The 16535-nt window shown below is 39.6% G+C and overlaps 1 protein-coding gene across 1 annotated transcript; it reads left to right on the top strand.

Annotated features, from left to right (window-relative positions):
* Positions 1–8324: 8324 nt before the first annotated feature.
* On the top strand, positions 8325–16535 carry LOC130036080 (olfactory receptor 2H2-like). The gene is made up of 3 exons (XM_056128052.1): positions 8325–9236; positions 9786–9815; positions 16422–16535. The coding sequence occupies exons 1-3, from the start codon at positions 8325–8327 to the stop codon at positions 16533–16535; spliced, it is 1056 nt and encodes a 351-aa protein (XP_055984027.1).

Genomic DNA, 16535 nt, shown 5'->3' with positions numbered 1-16535 from the left:
CGAGGATCGATTCTATTGCGGCAACATGGGAAGATGCCATTGTTGACAACATTGACAAGGAATACGATCGACTGGTTTAGCACCTCCATGATTGTGCGAGGAACGCCGAGAGAGATAGCCACAAAAAACCTCCTGTCTTCGAAAACTCTTGAGCTTATTCGCCAACCTGGTTTGGCGCATGCCTCAGGCAACCACAAGCGAATGTCCAAGCTTGCAAAACAGTGCAGAGATGCGATCAAGGAAGACCTCAAAGAGAGAAGAGTTGAAGTGCTGGTAGATGCGGCAGAAGCCGGGAAAAGTATTCGTAACGCCCGCCTGTCCTTCGCCAACTACAAGACCAAGATGACTGCCCTCAGACATCCTGATGGATCTATCACATCCTCCAGAACGGCAATGGAGAAGATTATCCATGACTTCTACTCAAATCTCTTCGATAGCCATGTCCACTTGTCGACATACCAAATTCCACAGGATGGATATGTCATTCCCAATGTTCTCCCTTCCGAAATCCGACACGCCATTTCATCAGTAAAGAAACGAACAGCACCTGTCCCAGACAAGGTCAGACCTGAACACCTGAAGAACCTGCTGTCAGTACTCATCAATACACTGGCTCGGCTCTTCACTCGCTACCTGTCTGAATGCAAGGTTCCATCCCAATGGAAAACCAGCAGGACCATACTACTGTTCAAGAAGGGAAACATCCATGACATTGGCAACTATCGCCCGATCTGCCTATTGTCTGTCATCTACAAGTTGTTCACTTGAGTCATCCTAAATAGGATTGGCAGAACACTAGATGAAGGACAACCATGTGAGCAAGCCGGGTTCCGCAAAGGATTCAGCACCATCGACCATATCCACACGATAACCAAGCTCATTGAGGTTTCTTGGGAGTTCAAGATGCCGCTCTGTTTAACGTTCATTGATTTAAAGAAGGCCTTTGATTCTGTTGAGACGGAAGCGGTCATTGAAGCCCTAGCCAATCAGGGCATTCAAGCTCAATACATCAAGATCCTCCGTGAGCTGTATTGTGGATTCACTACCAGGATCTCACCATTCTACAAAGAGGTAATCATCGATGTCAAGAGAGGGGTTCAGCAGGGTGATACCATTTCACTGAAACTCTTCAGTGCCACCCTCGAGAACATCATGCGATGACTGGAATGGGAAGGAATGGGAGTGAAGATAGATGGTCGGCAACTACATCACCTCCGCTTTGCTGATGACATTGTTTTAATAACACCAAACATCAGCCAAGAGGCACAAATGCTGGCCTACTTCGACCGGGAGTGTGGAAAGGTCAGTCTACAGCTGAATCTTACGAAGACAATGTTTATGACAAACAGCCTGGTTCCTGATGCCCCATTCGCTCTCAACGGAATGACCATCTCCGAATGCAACAGCTATGTGTACCTAGGTCGAGAAGTCAACATGACAAATGACCTGGCACCCGAGCTGCGCAGGAGGAAGAGAGTGGTTTGGAACGCCTTCAAGAGAGTCGAAGAAATAGCTAAGAGGACGAAGAACCTCCGACTCTGGGCACATCTCTTTGATTCCACTGTTCTTCCTGCATTAACATATGCCTCAGAGACCTGGGCCCTAGGCAAACAGGATGAGAACGTTATTTGGGTCTCCCAAAGAGGAATTGAAAGAGCTATGCTTGGGATATCACGTTTCACTCAAATGAAAGAATCCGGAGTTCTGACCTCCGTCGACGATCAAGAACCAGGGACGCTGTCTCGTTTGCCAAGGTGTCAAAAATCAGATGGGCTGGTCACGTAATGAGATTTAGAGATGACCGCTGGACTAGAGCTGTTACTGACTGGATTCCACGGGATGTCAAAAGACTGCATGGCCGCCCACCTACCAGATGGTCAGACTTCTTCATCAAGATCATGAACGATCGTTTTGAGGCTCTTCATGTTCCTGGAGCGAACAGATGCCATTGGGCTACACTAGCACGCGACAGGGACAAATGGAGACGTTATTGGCGCCTGCTCGAGCAAATTGATGATTAACGGAAAGTCAAGTGATCAAGTGATTTTAAATAATCCTGAAAATTATGTAGTACAGAGAAAGGTAGCAAAGTTTTAGATTGTCTGTAACTATCTTAGTATGAAGGTCAGCCAAAAATCCCTTTTGGTTTTGCTATTTTTTTCTCCTATTTTTTCCATAATTCTCGAGACAAAACTCTTCTGCCTGAATACTTTAAACTTTAAATTCCTTTTTACCACAAAGACATATTTCATTTTCTGGAAATATATTCTATTCAAAATGCATTCAAAACTTTGAACACGTAAATATTAACTCCAAGTCTGTAATCAACATAACACTGATCATCTTCATTCTCAGCTCTCATTTGCCTCAGCTGATAAGGAGCGGGGGCAGCCTCGTCTGTTGAGATGTAAGGTCACCAAAGCCAAAGGAGGCAGTTTTCTGTCTCTTGGATCTGAAGCTGGTCTGAAACTTCAGCAAGAAAACCTGGTATCTTTAAAACTTTTACAAAGGCACAATGCTGTGGCTTCAGACTATCAGGCTGACATCTACTACTGTCCCATTATAACTGTTTGCTTAGTAGCTCTAAAAATTTTTAATTACCAAAAGTCTCAGAGAGCAAATAAGACACTGGTAGGATAAGTTTTGTAACCAATTTTATAATTCTAGAAAGCAGTATAATTTTTCATTACCATTGGCTGAGGTTTGTAAGATAAAGCCTTACATTCTCTGAACTCTTAATTCACTTTAGTTTCAGACTCTAGTATTTGAGTACTCAACACAACAGACAGAAAGACAACAAACAGCTCTTGTACATGTGCACACACATATATTTTATCAATCAATCTGACTCTTTTAGAATGACAGGGAGAAAACTGATGGACTGAGAAAGGAAGGGGCTATCCCTAGAGTAAAATTTGCCCTGTTGGCCCATTGGGAACCTTTGTCCCCCCATTTCCCAGCCTGACCAGCCTGTTTTCTGCTTGTTAAAAATGGGTCAAGAAAACGCTTTTGAAAACATAAAGCCGGCAAATTAAATTATGACAAAGTTGTTATAAACCTAAAGTGGTCAGATATTACCATTTTTTCTTTCCTCATTCTGGTACAAAGAATTAAGAGTTTTGTTATCAGACAAGGGGATCAGTGGGAATTCTGGACTATTGGAATGGTCCGGAAAATTTTTGGTGGCAATGGGAAAGGTGAAGGTGCTAGAGTCTTCAAAAGGGACCTATCCTTATGGGTTTTGGACTTGCAGTCCTTTTTCCAATAATGACCCTTCTGACATCGAGGGCAGAGGGTATTAGGTTTGGAGGGATCTCCTCTGGGGGAGTCCTTCTTGGGACAGTTTTTTCTCCAGTGACCTAACTCACTTCATTTGAAGCAGCGAGAGTTGCTCACGCAGTAATCCTGCAAGGCAGCAGCCAGTACTGCAGCATGGAAGGAGGATGATCCTACACCTTGTGTTTTTATGATCCAATCCTTGTAATGGTCATGCTGCATGTCCTCTCAGGCACACTTACATTGAGGAGTCATTCCATCCCAGAACAGTTGGTGTACCATCTCGTCCTGAATAATAGGTTCTGAGACTTTGTGCTCCACACTTTCTTTGACTCTCTGAACAAAGTCAGCAAAAAGCTTATTCTGATGCAGGGAAGTTAGAGACATGCCAGAGGGTCAGTCAGTGTCAGGTGTTAGCCTTTCCCAGGACTGATTTACACATAAACCGATTTTCACATTTGGGCGAAAAAATCCAGCTGGCTGTTGTGAGAGGGAGTATGGATCCCTAGCTACTCCCTCTCCCAGCAGGTGATCCAAGGTCCAAGTTGGTGGGATGTGGGAGTACGCATTATGGCAGTCAGCCTCCCGGCACTCGTCTCTATAAAATGCCTCCCACTGAAGGAAAAGAGAGCCCGGCAGGACAGCCCGAGCAGGACAGCCTGAGCAATGTCCCGCCAGTCTGCGGAGTGTTAAGCAATAGAGAAATAGTGTACAGTATTGACTTTGTCCAAGGCGCCTTAACATCATCCTCCTTAATGGCCGTGCTCAGATCCTTGAGTTCCTGAGAATAGGGGATCCAGGTATGGGGCGCCCCTGGCACTGCATGTACTGGATAAAGGGAGGTTGTGTCTGGCAGGACACCAGATGGCTCAGGAACTGGGTACAGAGAAAGGGGCAGGGTGGGGGTGGTAGGAACTGATGGCAGGCCCTGAATAGGGCAATTAATAGATTCACCAGACAAAGGAAAGGCAGACAGTGGCTTTCAGCAGGGCCCTGAGAAGCAGTACCTAAGTCCTCTCCCCCAAGGGCTGCCCTGGGTGAACTTCTGTCAGTCTGGGTATGCATTCCAGTTGTTCTGGGCAGTTCAAGCTTCACTATTGTGAACTACTTTAGAAAATAAAATGTATAAAAATTGCAAAGAAAAAAGAGAAATGACCTTCATTGTTTCTTGTGACCTTCTTCAGTCTGAAATCAATGTGGTCTGATAGCATAATGAAAGTGTGGCCCTTTTAACTACATCATTACCATCACCTATGACTTTGTCATGAAAACAATTCTTTGGCCTTTACTTGAACCTACAGAATTAAAAACCTATGGGTGGAACTTACAGAATTATTTTAATAAGCATTTTAAGAACCATGACTCTAGACTAATAATTGACTAATGGGGAACATTATTTAATTTCTTCAAAAATTATTTTCACTGTCACTGTCCTCTCATTCATCGATTTGCTCGAGCAGACCCAGTAACATTGTGAGACTTGTTACTGTGTTTGGTATATTGAATATGTCACGGGGAGCTTGCCAGTCTTTACCATGCAAGCGAGACACTCTTAGTAGCTTACTGGGCTCTCCAGGAGGGGCAAAGGGATTGAACTCCAGTCGGCCATGTCAACCATGTCAGCCACGTCCAAGGCAAATGCTCTACCCGCTGTGCTATTGCTCCAGCCCGAGTAATAGCAAGCAGGTGGGGCATTTGCCTTGCATGCGGCCTACATGGCCCACCCGAGTTCGATTCCTCTGCCCCTCTCGGAGAGCCTGGTGAGCTACCGAGAGTATCTTGCCTCCACAGCAAAGCTTGGCAAGCTCCTGTGATGTATTCGATATGCCAAACACAGTAAAAAGTCTCACAATGTTACTAGGCCCACTAGAGCAAGTTGATTAAGAACAAGGAGACAGTGACAGTGATAGTGACAAAAATTATAGTTGTATTAATTATAACATTCATTGATTTCTAAGATAATAAATGCAAGCAGTGATACAAATTTATCATAGTATCCATATATTTCAAGACATATAAGACACTTATATGTGTTTTTGTATACAACTTATACTGATTTTCAAACATATTTCAGACAGAATGAATAGTAAGAGATATAGGGACAAGTTCTATTCAATCAATTCTCTTAGGACATCCTGAAAATTGTATATATGTGTATACATCTATAAGTCTGTGTAAATGTATATACACAAATGTATATGTCACTGCAAATGAAGGAAAATTTGCCAGAATTCACTAGCAATCACACACTTTTGTCCAAAGAGTCCCTTGAGGGTAATTAAATGTGTTTTGTTACAACATGGTACCTGGTTATGTGCCAGTGGACTCCCACAGTGTCAGAGAGACCTTAAGGGGCAGACAGAAAAAATATATCCAACATTTTAAGTTAAGTCACTTTTAGGGTTGGTAGAAGAATCTAACTTCCAGAACAGTCAAATGATCTAAAGATATGATATATATTGGAACAAGTTATCTACTTTTGAAGGTAAGATGTAAACGTGAATATTGTATGACACATTTATAAGCACAGGATTGGAGTATACTGAATCTCAGTAAAAAATTCTTGGTTCTGGGAGAAAGAATGACTGATCTAAAAGAACAATAGAGAGATACATTTTATTTGTAGGGAAAAGACGATATTGGTTAATGGAAATAGAAATGAAGGTAATGATATAGTAAATATAAGCTAAATTCTTATATTTAACTACTTACAAACTGATAAAAACTCCTGTCTTAATTTTTAATTTAAATTTTTTTAAATTTATTTTATCTTTTGTTTTACTTTTTACTTTGGGGGTTCATCCAACAGTGTTTAGGAAGTATTTTTGGTACTGTGTCCCAGAACTGCTCCTGGCAGGGCTAAGGGCACCATATGTGGTGTTGGGGATGAAACCCAGGTAGCCTGCATGCAAGAAAAATTATTTAACCTAGACCCATAAATTTTAATGAATAATTTATTTAGGATACGAAATATCCTTCAGTGATATGTAATTAGGAATGGACTTTAATATAGATATATAGACATAACTGCATATAGAGAAAGAGAACGAGAAAAAAGTGGAAAGATTCAAGTAGACTAAGAGAAAAGTAGGTGAAAGTTAAAGGATGAATTAGGAGGCATCTTGATTTTGGAAATGAGAAAATTTACAAGTCATTATTATTTGTTTTAAGGGCTCAAGCGATAGCACAGTAGGTAGGGCGTTTGCCTTGCACGCAGCCGACCCAGTGGACCTGAGTTCGATTCCTCTGCCGCTCTCGAAGAGCCCGGCAAGATACCGAGAGTATCTTGCCCTCACAGCAAAACCTGGCAAGCTACCCATGATGTATTCGATATGCCAAACACAGTAACAAGTCTCACAATGTTACTGGGCCTGCTTAAGCAAATCGATGAACAACGGGAGGACAGTGTCAGTGACATTATTTATTTGGGGGGCCATATACTGTAAAGGCTTACTCCTATATCTATTCTCAGTGATCACTCCTGGCCGAAGCGTAGCCGGGCATTTATAGTGCTAGGGATCAAAACTGAGTCATCTGTAAGCAACAAAAATGCCTTAAATATCTCTACTATTTCTCAGGTACTGTGAGAGACATTCTAAAAACATTATAATTTAACTTTCTTTTGAAATATCTGAATAGAATTTTATAACCAAAGTGCTTACATTTAAACTATTATTTGAAAAATTTCTATAGGATGTAATAAATATGGCACAGGAAAAATACTGAAGGAAATATAGGGCTTTTAAAGAACATGACATAATGGGATCTCAGTATAATACCAATAGTGAGACATAAAATATCTGATTTATCTTAATAACCTACAAAATATTTGTACCTGAAAATAACTGTACAATAATGTCTTATAAGCATGAAAATCATTAGTTAAATTCAAATGAATCAACTTTAATTGTGTGGGTGGTCATTATATTTTATTATGGACAGGTAACATTACGGGTGGTAGATAGGAAAAAACAGATTCATAATATTAAATATTGAGCTCCAAGAATTAAAGGCAAAACATATACAGATAAAAAGATTGATCATGCAGTTATGTCACTCAAAGTTCACTAAGAGTATGATAATTTATCAGTAATGTATACTTATGAAATAACAAATTATAAATGTCACATCTTGTCAAAATTTTTCCTTGTACTTATGACTTAAGAAATTACCATTTGACACAGGTACTATTTTAATATGATTTTAAATGATTTCATCTTATTCCAAAGATTTTTATTTTCTACATATAACTTTATTATGATTAGGATTATTTAAAGTTGATGAATTAGTCACAGCATTATTTAATATGAACTACAGTAAGATATCCAGGAAGTGTTTTGCCATGTGGTTTCTTTTTATTCTAAAGGATTAAGTAAACTAACTAAGCAAGCTAAAGAAAATTGTTAATTACACGGCAAATCTAGTATAGGTATATTATTTTCTGCTTTTTATCAATATCAGGTCTTTTTTGTTTTAAAAAAATTTCTCGCTCTGAGCTGGAGAGAGAGTTCCGAGGGTAGGGTGCTTGCCTTTTGCACTGCTGACTCAGATTTGATCACTGGCACCCCATAAGGTCTCCCAAGCCCTTGAAAGAATGATCCCTTAGAACAGAACCAGAAGTAAACCCTGAGCAATGCTTGGTGTAACCCACCTTGCCTTCGCTCGCCCTAAAAAAGAAACCTCCTTTACATCTTGCCAAAAAATTCTGATCTACCCATTATATAGGAGGCATATTTTCTCAAATAAAGGTTTGTGTAATGATTTGAATGAAAATGATAGACAAAGAGCAAGAATATAAGCAGTATAGGAAATAACTATTAAAAGTTCCATTAAGTAGTTGAATACCATAATATTTAGTAAAATGGATTATTTTTGTAAAAGTAAGTAAATATTTTATTTTTTCCTTAAAATACAGGAGACAAAAATCACATTGCAGTGGAAGCAAACAATTCATCATTCAGGTCCTCTTCTTATCTTTCACTGGAACCTTCAGATTTTTAAGTAACTACATTTGGACTGGTCTTCAAAGAGACAACTGTTACAGGAATATGACCCAAACTTGCAATGAAAGTCACAGTGATTTTATCCTCCTTGGATTCTCTAAAAAACCATACCTAGAGAAGATTTGTTTTTGGGTAACTCTATTTTTTTATTGTATGACTGTTACTGGAAATGTGGTTATAATTATCATCTCCTGGAAGGATCCCAAACTCCACACCCCAATGTATTTCTTTCTTTCCAATCTTTCCCTTTTAGATCTCTGTTTCACTAGTAGCTGTGTTCCACAGATGTTAATTAATTTCTGGGGTCCTGAAAAAACCATCAGCTATGTCGGTTGTGCCATTCAACTCTTTGTTTTCTTGTGGCTTGGAGCCACTGAATGTGTCATTCTTGTAGTCATGGCTGTTGACCGCTATGTGGCAGTGTGTCATCCTCTTCAATATAATATTATTATGCACACAAAACTATGCCTGAACCTGTCCATCCTTGCATGGGGGATTGGCCTGGTTCAGTCTTTGATTCAGTCTCCTACTACTCTCCAGTTACCCTTCTGCTCCGGTCAAGAGATAGATGACATTGTGTGTGAAGTACCAGCACTGATTCAGATTTCTAGTGCAGATACCACTTACAATGAATTACAAATGTCCATATCCAGTATTATTCTCCTGGTGGTACCCTTGATGATAATTATTTGGTCCTATAGTTCTATTGCTAAGGCTGTTCTAAAAATAAAATCGACTGCAGGGCAGAAAAAAGCATTTGGCACTTGTAGTTCTCACCTTCTTGTAGTCTTTCTCTTTTACGGCACAGTCACAGCTGTATATCTTCAACCCAAGAATAACTATACTCATGAAAATGGCAAATTTTTCACCCTTTTCTACACTGTTGTAACTCCAACTCTAAATCCACTCATCTACACTCTAAGGAACAAGGAGGTAAAGGGGGCACTAAGAAGACTAGCAAAGAGGATCTAAATAGCTAGAGAGATTGGCATACTTCTGATTAGTCTAAAAAAGAAAATTGTCTAATTAAAAAGAAAACTCAAGATATACTACAAAACCCTAAAATGTAAGAGTTAATTTTTGCTCAAATATCTCAGTGCTGGCTATACATTCATCAAAACCAAACTATCACGTGCTTGTTTAGGCACATTTTAGTGTATAAATACATATGTTTATTAGTTAGCATTCAAAGAATATAGTGGGAACAAAATGAACATAAACCTACAAAATAAAAAACAAGAAAAATATTTTACACGTTTTCCTTTAATTATTTTTCTTCCCCCTGTCTATTTTCCTCTAAGCGTAACCTTTCTCCAGACCACACAAAATTCCTAGAGACTTTTAAAAAATTATGCTTTAATATGATAAATTTTAGTTTTAAATTACTTGTGCCTCCTTGTTTCATTATGGCTGTTGTCAAGAACAAGAACAAATTTATGACTCCCAGGTTCTGCAGCTGGAAAACCAGTTTCTTAGTTTGGGATCTCATGTCTTAAATATGAGAAGAGAGGAAAAAATTTACATTCAGGAGAGAATGTAGTTTTCTTTAGAGTGAAGAGAGCACTTATTACATTTGGAACAGGGTTATATATGGATTTCCATGATTGCCTTGGAATTTTCATAGGGAAAAGCACTGAGTTACTAGTAGTACATTATCATGTTATTGTGACATCCTTCTTCCTTGTACTCGTGGTGCCTCTCTTCTCAGGAGTCCAGACAATGTTCTGAGTATGAAATTCTGTACTAGAAGTTTTCTTGGGTCTTCTGATAGGTCTTGTATCTCAGTAGTCTTTGTGTCTAGAGCTACATTTTTTTTTTTATTTTTGGGACACACTCGGCAATGCACAAGGGTTATTCCTGGCTCTGCACTCAGGAATTACTACTGGCGGTGCTTGGGGGAACATATGGGATGCTGGGAATCAAACCTAGTCGGCTGCGTGCAAGGTAAATATCCCACCTGCTGTGCTATCGCTCCAGCCCCTATAGCTGATTTAAATTTTTTTTTTTTATCACTATAAGGTACAGTTAAAGACTTACAAACTTTTGGCCTTGCGTTTCAGTCATACAATGATCGAGTACTCATTCCTCCATCAGTGCCCATTTTCCACCACCAATGGTCCCAGCATCCCTCGCACCACCCCACTCTGTCCCCTCAACCTCACCCACTTCTGTGGCAGGGCATTCTCTTTTGTAGAGCTAATTTTTACTGGAGATACTGTGTTCCAGCTTACAGTATAGAGTCTCCCTAGATTTCTACCTGCAGCAACATGTGAATCTATGGACTATGACCCAGGAAATAGATCTGTGGTTAATACATGAACATATTAGTATGCTTTGACTAAAAAGCTTTACAATTTTAAGACTTAAAATTACATTTTTCTCTTTCGAATAAAACATTTGACATATAAGTTTATAGCTCAACCAAGAGTGATTCCCTTCACTTTTGTCTTTCCCACACAGAACACAAATTTATGATACAGCAAGACCAACTCTAAAACAGGAATAGGGCAGGATCCAGCGAGGTGGAGGATGTGTGAGACACAGAATCTACCATAATGGTGGAGCAGGGCCCTAATACCTGACAACTCGAAAAAGTGGGCGTGTGTTTTCAGAGCAGCAGGGAATATGGGCGATTAGAGATAGATGCAACCTGAGAGTGTGGCAGGGAAATATTTTCTGGAAGCTGGCAAGCTGGAGGCAGTTTGGGACACAGAATCTACCATAATGAGGGCTGTATTGACCTAATGCCTGGCTACTTCTACATGTGGCCTTAGTTTTTCATAGCAACAAGGAATGCATGAGATTAATAGAAGAGCAACTCGGTATTGTGGTGGGAAGTTATTTATTTCCTGGGTGTCAGTGAGCTTGAGGTAGTTTGGGGCACAGATCTACCATAATGGCCTGAGATAATTCTTGGAGGTACTCAGGGGTGACATGTGGCAATGGAGATTGAACCCAGATTAGCAGTGTAATTACCCATTATGATCTCTCACAGGTCTCTCTATATTGTTATTTTAAAACCTGTACTCAGGGGTCAGAGATACAGTGCACCGTTTTAGTGTTCCTCTAGCATCTAGCTGACCTGGGTTTGATCGTTGGCACTACATATGTCATCCAAGCTCCACCAGGAGTAACCAACAATTCATCAAACATTATGACCAAGCAGGAACGATAGCACAGCGGTAGGGCGTTCGCCTTACAAGCGGCCAACATGGCCGACCCGAGTTCGATTCCTCTTCCTCTCTCGGAGAGCCCGGCAAGCTACCGAGAGTATTCGATATGCCAAACACAGTAACAACAAAAGTCTCCAATGGAGACGTTACTGGGCCCGCTCGAGCAAATCGACGATCAACGGGAGGGCCTTTACCTTTACCTTACCTTTACCCATCTGATAAGGGGTTAATATTCTGGCCTATCTGAATTCGATTCCTCTGCCCCCTCAGAGAGCCCAGCAAGCTACCGAGAGCATCTCACCTGCATTGCAGAGCCTGGCAAGCTCCCCGTGGCCTATTGGATATGCCAAACACAGTAACAAGTCTCACAATGTTACTGGGCCTGCTCGAGCAAATCGATGAACAACAGGAGGACAGTGACAGTGACAAGACACTAGTAGAGTTATACAAGAGAAAACCTCCAGCCCCTCAAAAAATGGGAAGAAGTGGTTTTAGTTTTAGGCTTCTGGTTGTGGTAGGTTTCGCCTTATGCCTTAGGCATTGGCTAGGTTTAGGTTATGGGTTTGCTTTACGCATTACCATTAGAAATTGATTTATGTGAGTTTAGTATTGGGTTTGGCATGACTTGGGTTGTAGAGACCTGCTATGGCTTATTAAATTAGTGTTCAACTATGGAGTAGTTTAAAGGGAAGAGAGGGTAAGCTTTAATTTTGACTGGTTTATGGCTCTGCTGATGCATAGGATTCACTTCAGGCTTTAAGTTTAGTTGTTTGGGCTAAGAAATAGGCTCTTGTTTTGATTTCAGTTCCTTGAGGGTTGTATTTGGCTAGATTCAGTGTTTATTTCAAGAGTAGTGGTGGGATTAGTGTCGTCAGTCTGAAAATATGTTGTATTGTTTGGCTGATGAGCGCTGAGGGCTACTCTTAGCTTCAGGATTGGTTATCAAAATCCGTGACTGATTAGATTTTTTTCTTAATAGATTAGCGTTAGCGTTTGTCATAGACTAACAGTCTTCCATAAGAGGCTTAGAATTGGCTCACATTTAATATTGGAAGGTAATCCTAACCCTTCTTAAACCTAAACATTAAGCTAGACCTGAAACTCAATCCTAAGTGCAAGTCTTGCCATCAGCTAATACTAACCCTTACCTTAATAAACATAACTCTAAACCCTGACACCAATTTGAACCTTAAGCTCACCTTGATAATGGCATGGGCATGATTTCCAACCGGTAGCTTAGCCCTAAAATTCACACCTAATCCATAATATACCTAATTTACATATGTCTACTCTTACACTATAAGCCATTCCAAACACTGCCCCTCATCATGTCCCTCTAAATTTTAACCCCCAAACTGCATGGATGCAGTTGCAAAGAAGTTTCTTGTATATATCATATAGGTAAAGGTAAGGTAAAGGCCCTCCCGTTGATCGTCGATTTGCTCGAGCGGGCCCAGTAACGTCTCCATTGGAGACTTTGTTGTTACTGTGTCTGGCATATCGAATACTCTCGGTAGCTTGCCGGGCTCTCCGAGAGGGGTAGAGGAATCGAACTCGGGTCAGCCATGTTGGCCGCGTGTAAGGCAAACGCCCTACCCGCTGTGCTATCGCTCCAGCCCCATATATCATATATATGTATATATTGTGTATATATCATATATATGTATATTGTAAATCAGAGATAGCAGTGAACCTAGGTTTCACATTTCTTCACCTCTGCATAACTCCCCATAGAGATACAAAGAAATCCCAACTGTAGGTTTCTAACTGGACAACAACACACAAAAAACAATTCCAAACTGCAATGGTCACAATGGTAAAGCAACACAGGAATGCACCAGGCATGGCTTACTGAGTGAAGTCGCTAAACCAGATGACCCAACCAGTAATGATGAGCTATATAACTTCTCTGATAAGGAATTTAGAATAGAGCCATTAAGGACACATATGGAGCTCAATAGTTTAATATCTCTATCATCATATAGTCCAATACAGTAATTTTTTCTTACTATTGAGCACTTAAAACAGGACTACTGAAATGTGATTCAGAATTGAGAAGAGATGTAAGCATAAAATGCACAATTGATATTAAAAATGCTGTATAAAACTACTGTAAAATTTCTAATGAATATATTGACTATAGAAGATGATGTTTGAGGTATACAAGTTAAACAAAATATATCTTTATAAAAAAAAAAGAAACTTTGGAACACAGTGCCGATAAAGTACAAAAAGATCTGAGAGCAGAAATAAGGAAAATACAAAACTACAAGCAGAAATGACAGATCTGAAAATCCTGGTAGGTGAAATGAAAAACTCACTGGAAGGAGTAGAGTAGTAGAGTAACAGCTACTTTCCTCAATATAGTCAAGTCTAGTCAAGCCGTTCACAACAAGCCCACAGCAAGCATTATTTTCAATGAGAAAAAACTAGAAGACTTCCTTCTAAGATCAGGCACAAGACAAAGATGCCCACTCTAGCCACTTCTAGTTCACATAGTACTAGAATTACTTGACATAGCAAGTTAGGCAAGAAAAACATATTGAGCATCCAAATAGGAAAGGAAGAGGTCAATTTATTATTTTTTTGTGGATGACATAATACAGTACTTAGAAAATCGTAAAGACTCACAAAAATGCTCCTAGAAACAATAGGTTTGTACAGTAAAGTGGCAGGTTACAAAATCAATACCCCAAATTCCATGGCTTTCCTATATACAAACAATGATAGGGAGAAAAAGATATTATTAGAAAATAATAATCCCACCCACAACTGTATCCTAGAAAATCAAGTACCTCAGAATCAGCTTAAATAAAGAGGTGAAGGACCTATACAAAGAAAACTACAAAACACTACTTGAAAAAAATGAATACATGAGAAAATGGAAACACATCTCCTGCTTGTGGATTAAGAGAATTAACATTGTCAAAATGGCAATAGTCCCCAAAGCATTATATAGATTCAGTGTTAACTCTATTAGGATATCCATTACATTTTTCAAAGAAAGAAATAGATTAAATACTCCTGAACTTAATATGGAAAAACAAATCTCCATGAGTTGCTAAAGCAATCCTTTGGGAAAAAGAAAATTGGAGGCATCAACTCCCCAATTTCAAATTGTACTACACAATCATAGTAATTAAAACAACATGGTAGTGGAATAAAAACAGACCCACTGATAAATGGAATAGAGTTAAGTAACCTGAGACAGACCTCGAATATATAATCACTAAATTTCTGATAAAATGTTGAATTCCATACTGGCACTGCTCTTGACCCATCTGGGCAATGCTACCCTGTTGATAAAACATCTGGAGATTCTCCTTGAAGCTAGAAGTATTCAGAGATATTCCTCTCCCCCCAAAATGGCAAAGAGAGTGCCAAAGAAAACTCTCCCCCCATAATTTGTAGTAATTGTTCCTCTATTACAAGCAATTAAACTTGGCTATAGGCCTATTTTTCTTTGCTAGAAGGTTATGTTAATTGAGCTACCTGCCACCCTTTTGTTTCACACATTGCAGCACTTCTATGGAACTTTTTGAGATACTCAAAATTCCATGTGTTTGTGTTAAACTTCTTTGTGCTACACTTGGCCTGCATTGTTTCACAATCTATCACTGTTTCCAACTCTCTAACAGATCCTCTTTCCTTTATCAAGCCTGTCGTATTAAGAATAAAAGTTGTTGATTATTGTTTGGCAATGTGTTTGCAACCCATACTTTTTCTATCAGCTGGGAATCGTCTGTAGGCCTCGAAAGCACCGGGTTATTGTGGAATAGTAACTAACAATAAAGAATCAAGAAATACGAAATGGATCAAGGAAAGCCTCTCCAATAAGTGAAGCTGGGAAAACTGGGCAGCTACATGAAAAAACAAACAAGCAAAGATGCAAACAATTCCTCTCATCCCCAAACTCAGACCTTTTTCTAACGCCAGGCACAAAAGTCAGATAAAAATTGATTAAATATCTCGTTATCAGTTCTGACACCATAAGGTGAATAGAGGAAAACATAGGCAGAACACTGCATGACATTGAAGATAAAGGCATCTTCAAAGATGAAATACCACTGACCAAGCAGTGAAAGCAAAGATAAACAAATCAGATTGCATTAAACGCAGAATCTTCTGCACTCAAAGGAAATGAATGGTGACCATGATATAGAGACAACCCACAGAATGCAAAAAATATTTTCCCAATACCCATCTGATAAGGGGTTAATACATGAGAGACATAAGACTCTGGTAGAATTTTAGAAGAAAAAATACAACCCCATTTAAAAAAATCAATAGAAACTTTCTCAGACAAAATACAAATAGCCAAGAGGCACATTAAAAATGCTATAAATCAAGTGGTTATATACTTACCATGATCATAAAAACCGGTTCCTATTACTAATAAAAGCAATTATCCTATTACTGGTAAATCCCATATCACATTTCCTCCTTTATCATCGATCATGTATGATCACTTACTAGTTAACTTGTTAACTACCATAACACATTAAGGTCCCAAACTAGAGACCAAAGACTGGGGCTGTTCCCATGTCAGGGAGGCACAAGACATTCCCTGTGCTCCATGACTGCGCTTCCATAGTCAATTTCCAGACCTGAGCTCAGCCCATGGTCACCGTCTCAAGGGGCTCAGGCTGCCTTCCAACACAGTATGACAAAGATAGTTGGACATGATCACTCTAGATAAGAACTGCGTGAAGAAAATAGTTAAAGTAACAAATACTAACCTTTCAGTATTGAGAGGGAGAGAGAGAGAGAAAAAAAGACAAAGGGAGAGAGAGAGAATGAAAGCTGAAAGCACCTACCATAGAGACCATCTGAGGCAGCGAGTGGTGGCAGGGAAACTGAGGACATTGGTGGTGGGAAATGTACACTGGTTACACTGGTGGAAGGGTGGGTGGAACCTGACCATGAACAGCTTTGAAACTGTAACTCATGGTCTTTAAATCAAAAAAAGAATGTCTATCACGTGGATAAAAGTTGGACCAGAGATATCTGTGTCAACAAAGATATGTACAACATCATCTTCAATGTTATGAGAAATCACATTCAGACTCTCATTCAGATTTGA

This window comes from Sorex fumeus, unplaced genomic scaffold (genome assembly GCF_029834395.1).
Source record: "Sorex fumeus unplaced genomic scaffold, SorFum_2.1 ptg000063l, whole genome shotgun sequence".
Taxonomy (NCBI): domain Eukaryota; kingdom Metazoa; phylum Chordata; class Mammalia; order Eulipotyphla; family Soricidae; genus Sorex; species Sorex fumeus.
Note: the sequence above shows the minus strand (reverse complement) of the source record. Positions and strands in the feature narration are given on the sequence as shown.

Excerpts from the sequence above, each read along its gene's own strand:
- LOC130036080 (XM_056128052.1), top strand. The coding sequence starts at position 8,325 with ATGACCCAAACTTGCAATGAAAGTCACAGTGATTTTATCCTCCTTGGA. Across the intron at positions 9,237-9,785 it reads AGGGGGCACTAAGAAGACTA|AGAGGAAAAAATTTACATTC; the intron begins GCAAAGAGGATC and ends AAATATGAGAAG. Across the intron at positions 9,816-16,421 it reads ATTTACATTCAGGAGAGAAT|AATGTCTATCACGTGGATAA; the intron begins GTAGTTTTCTTT and ends AATCAAAAAAAG.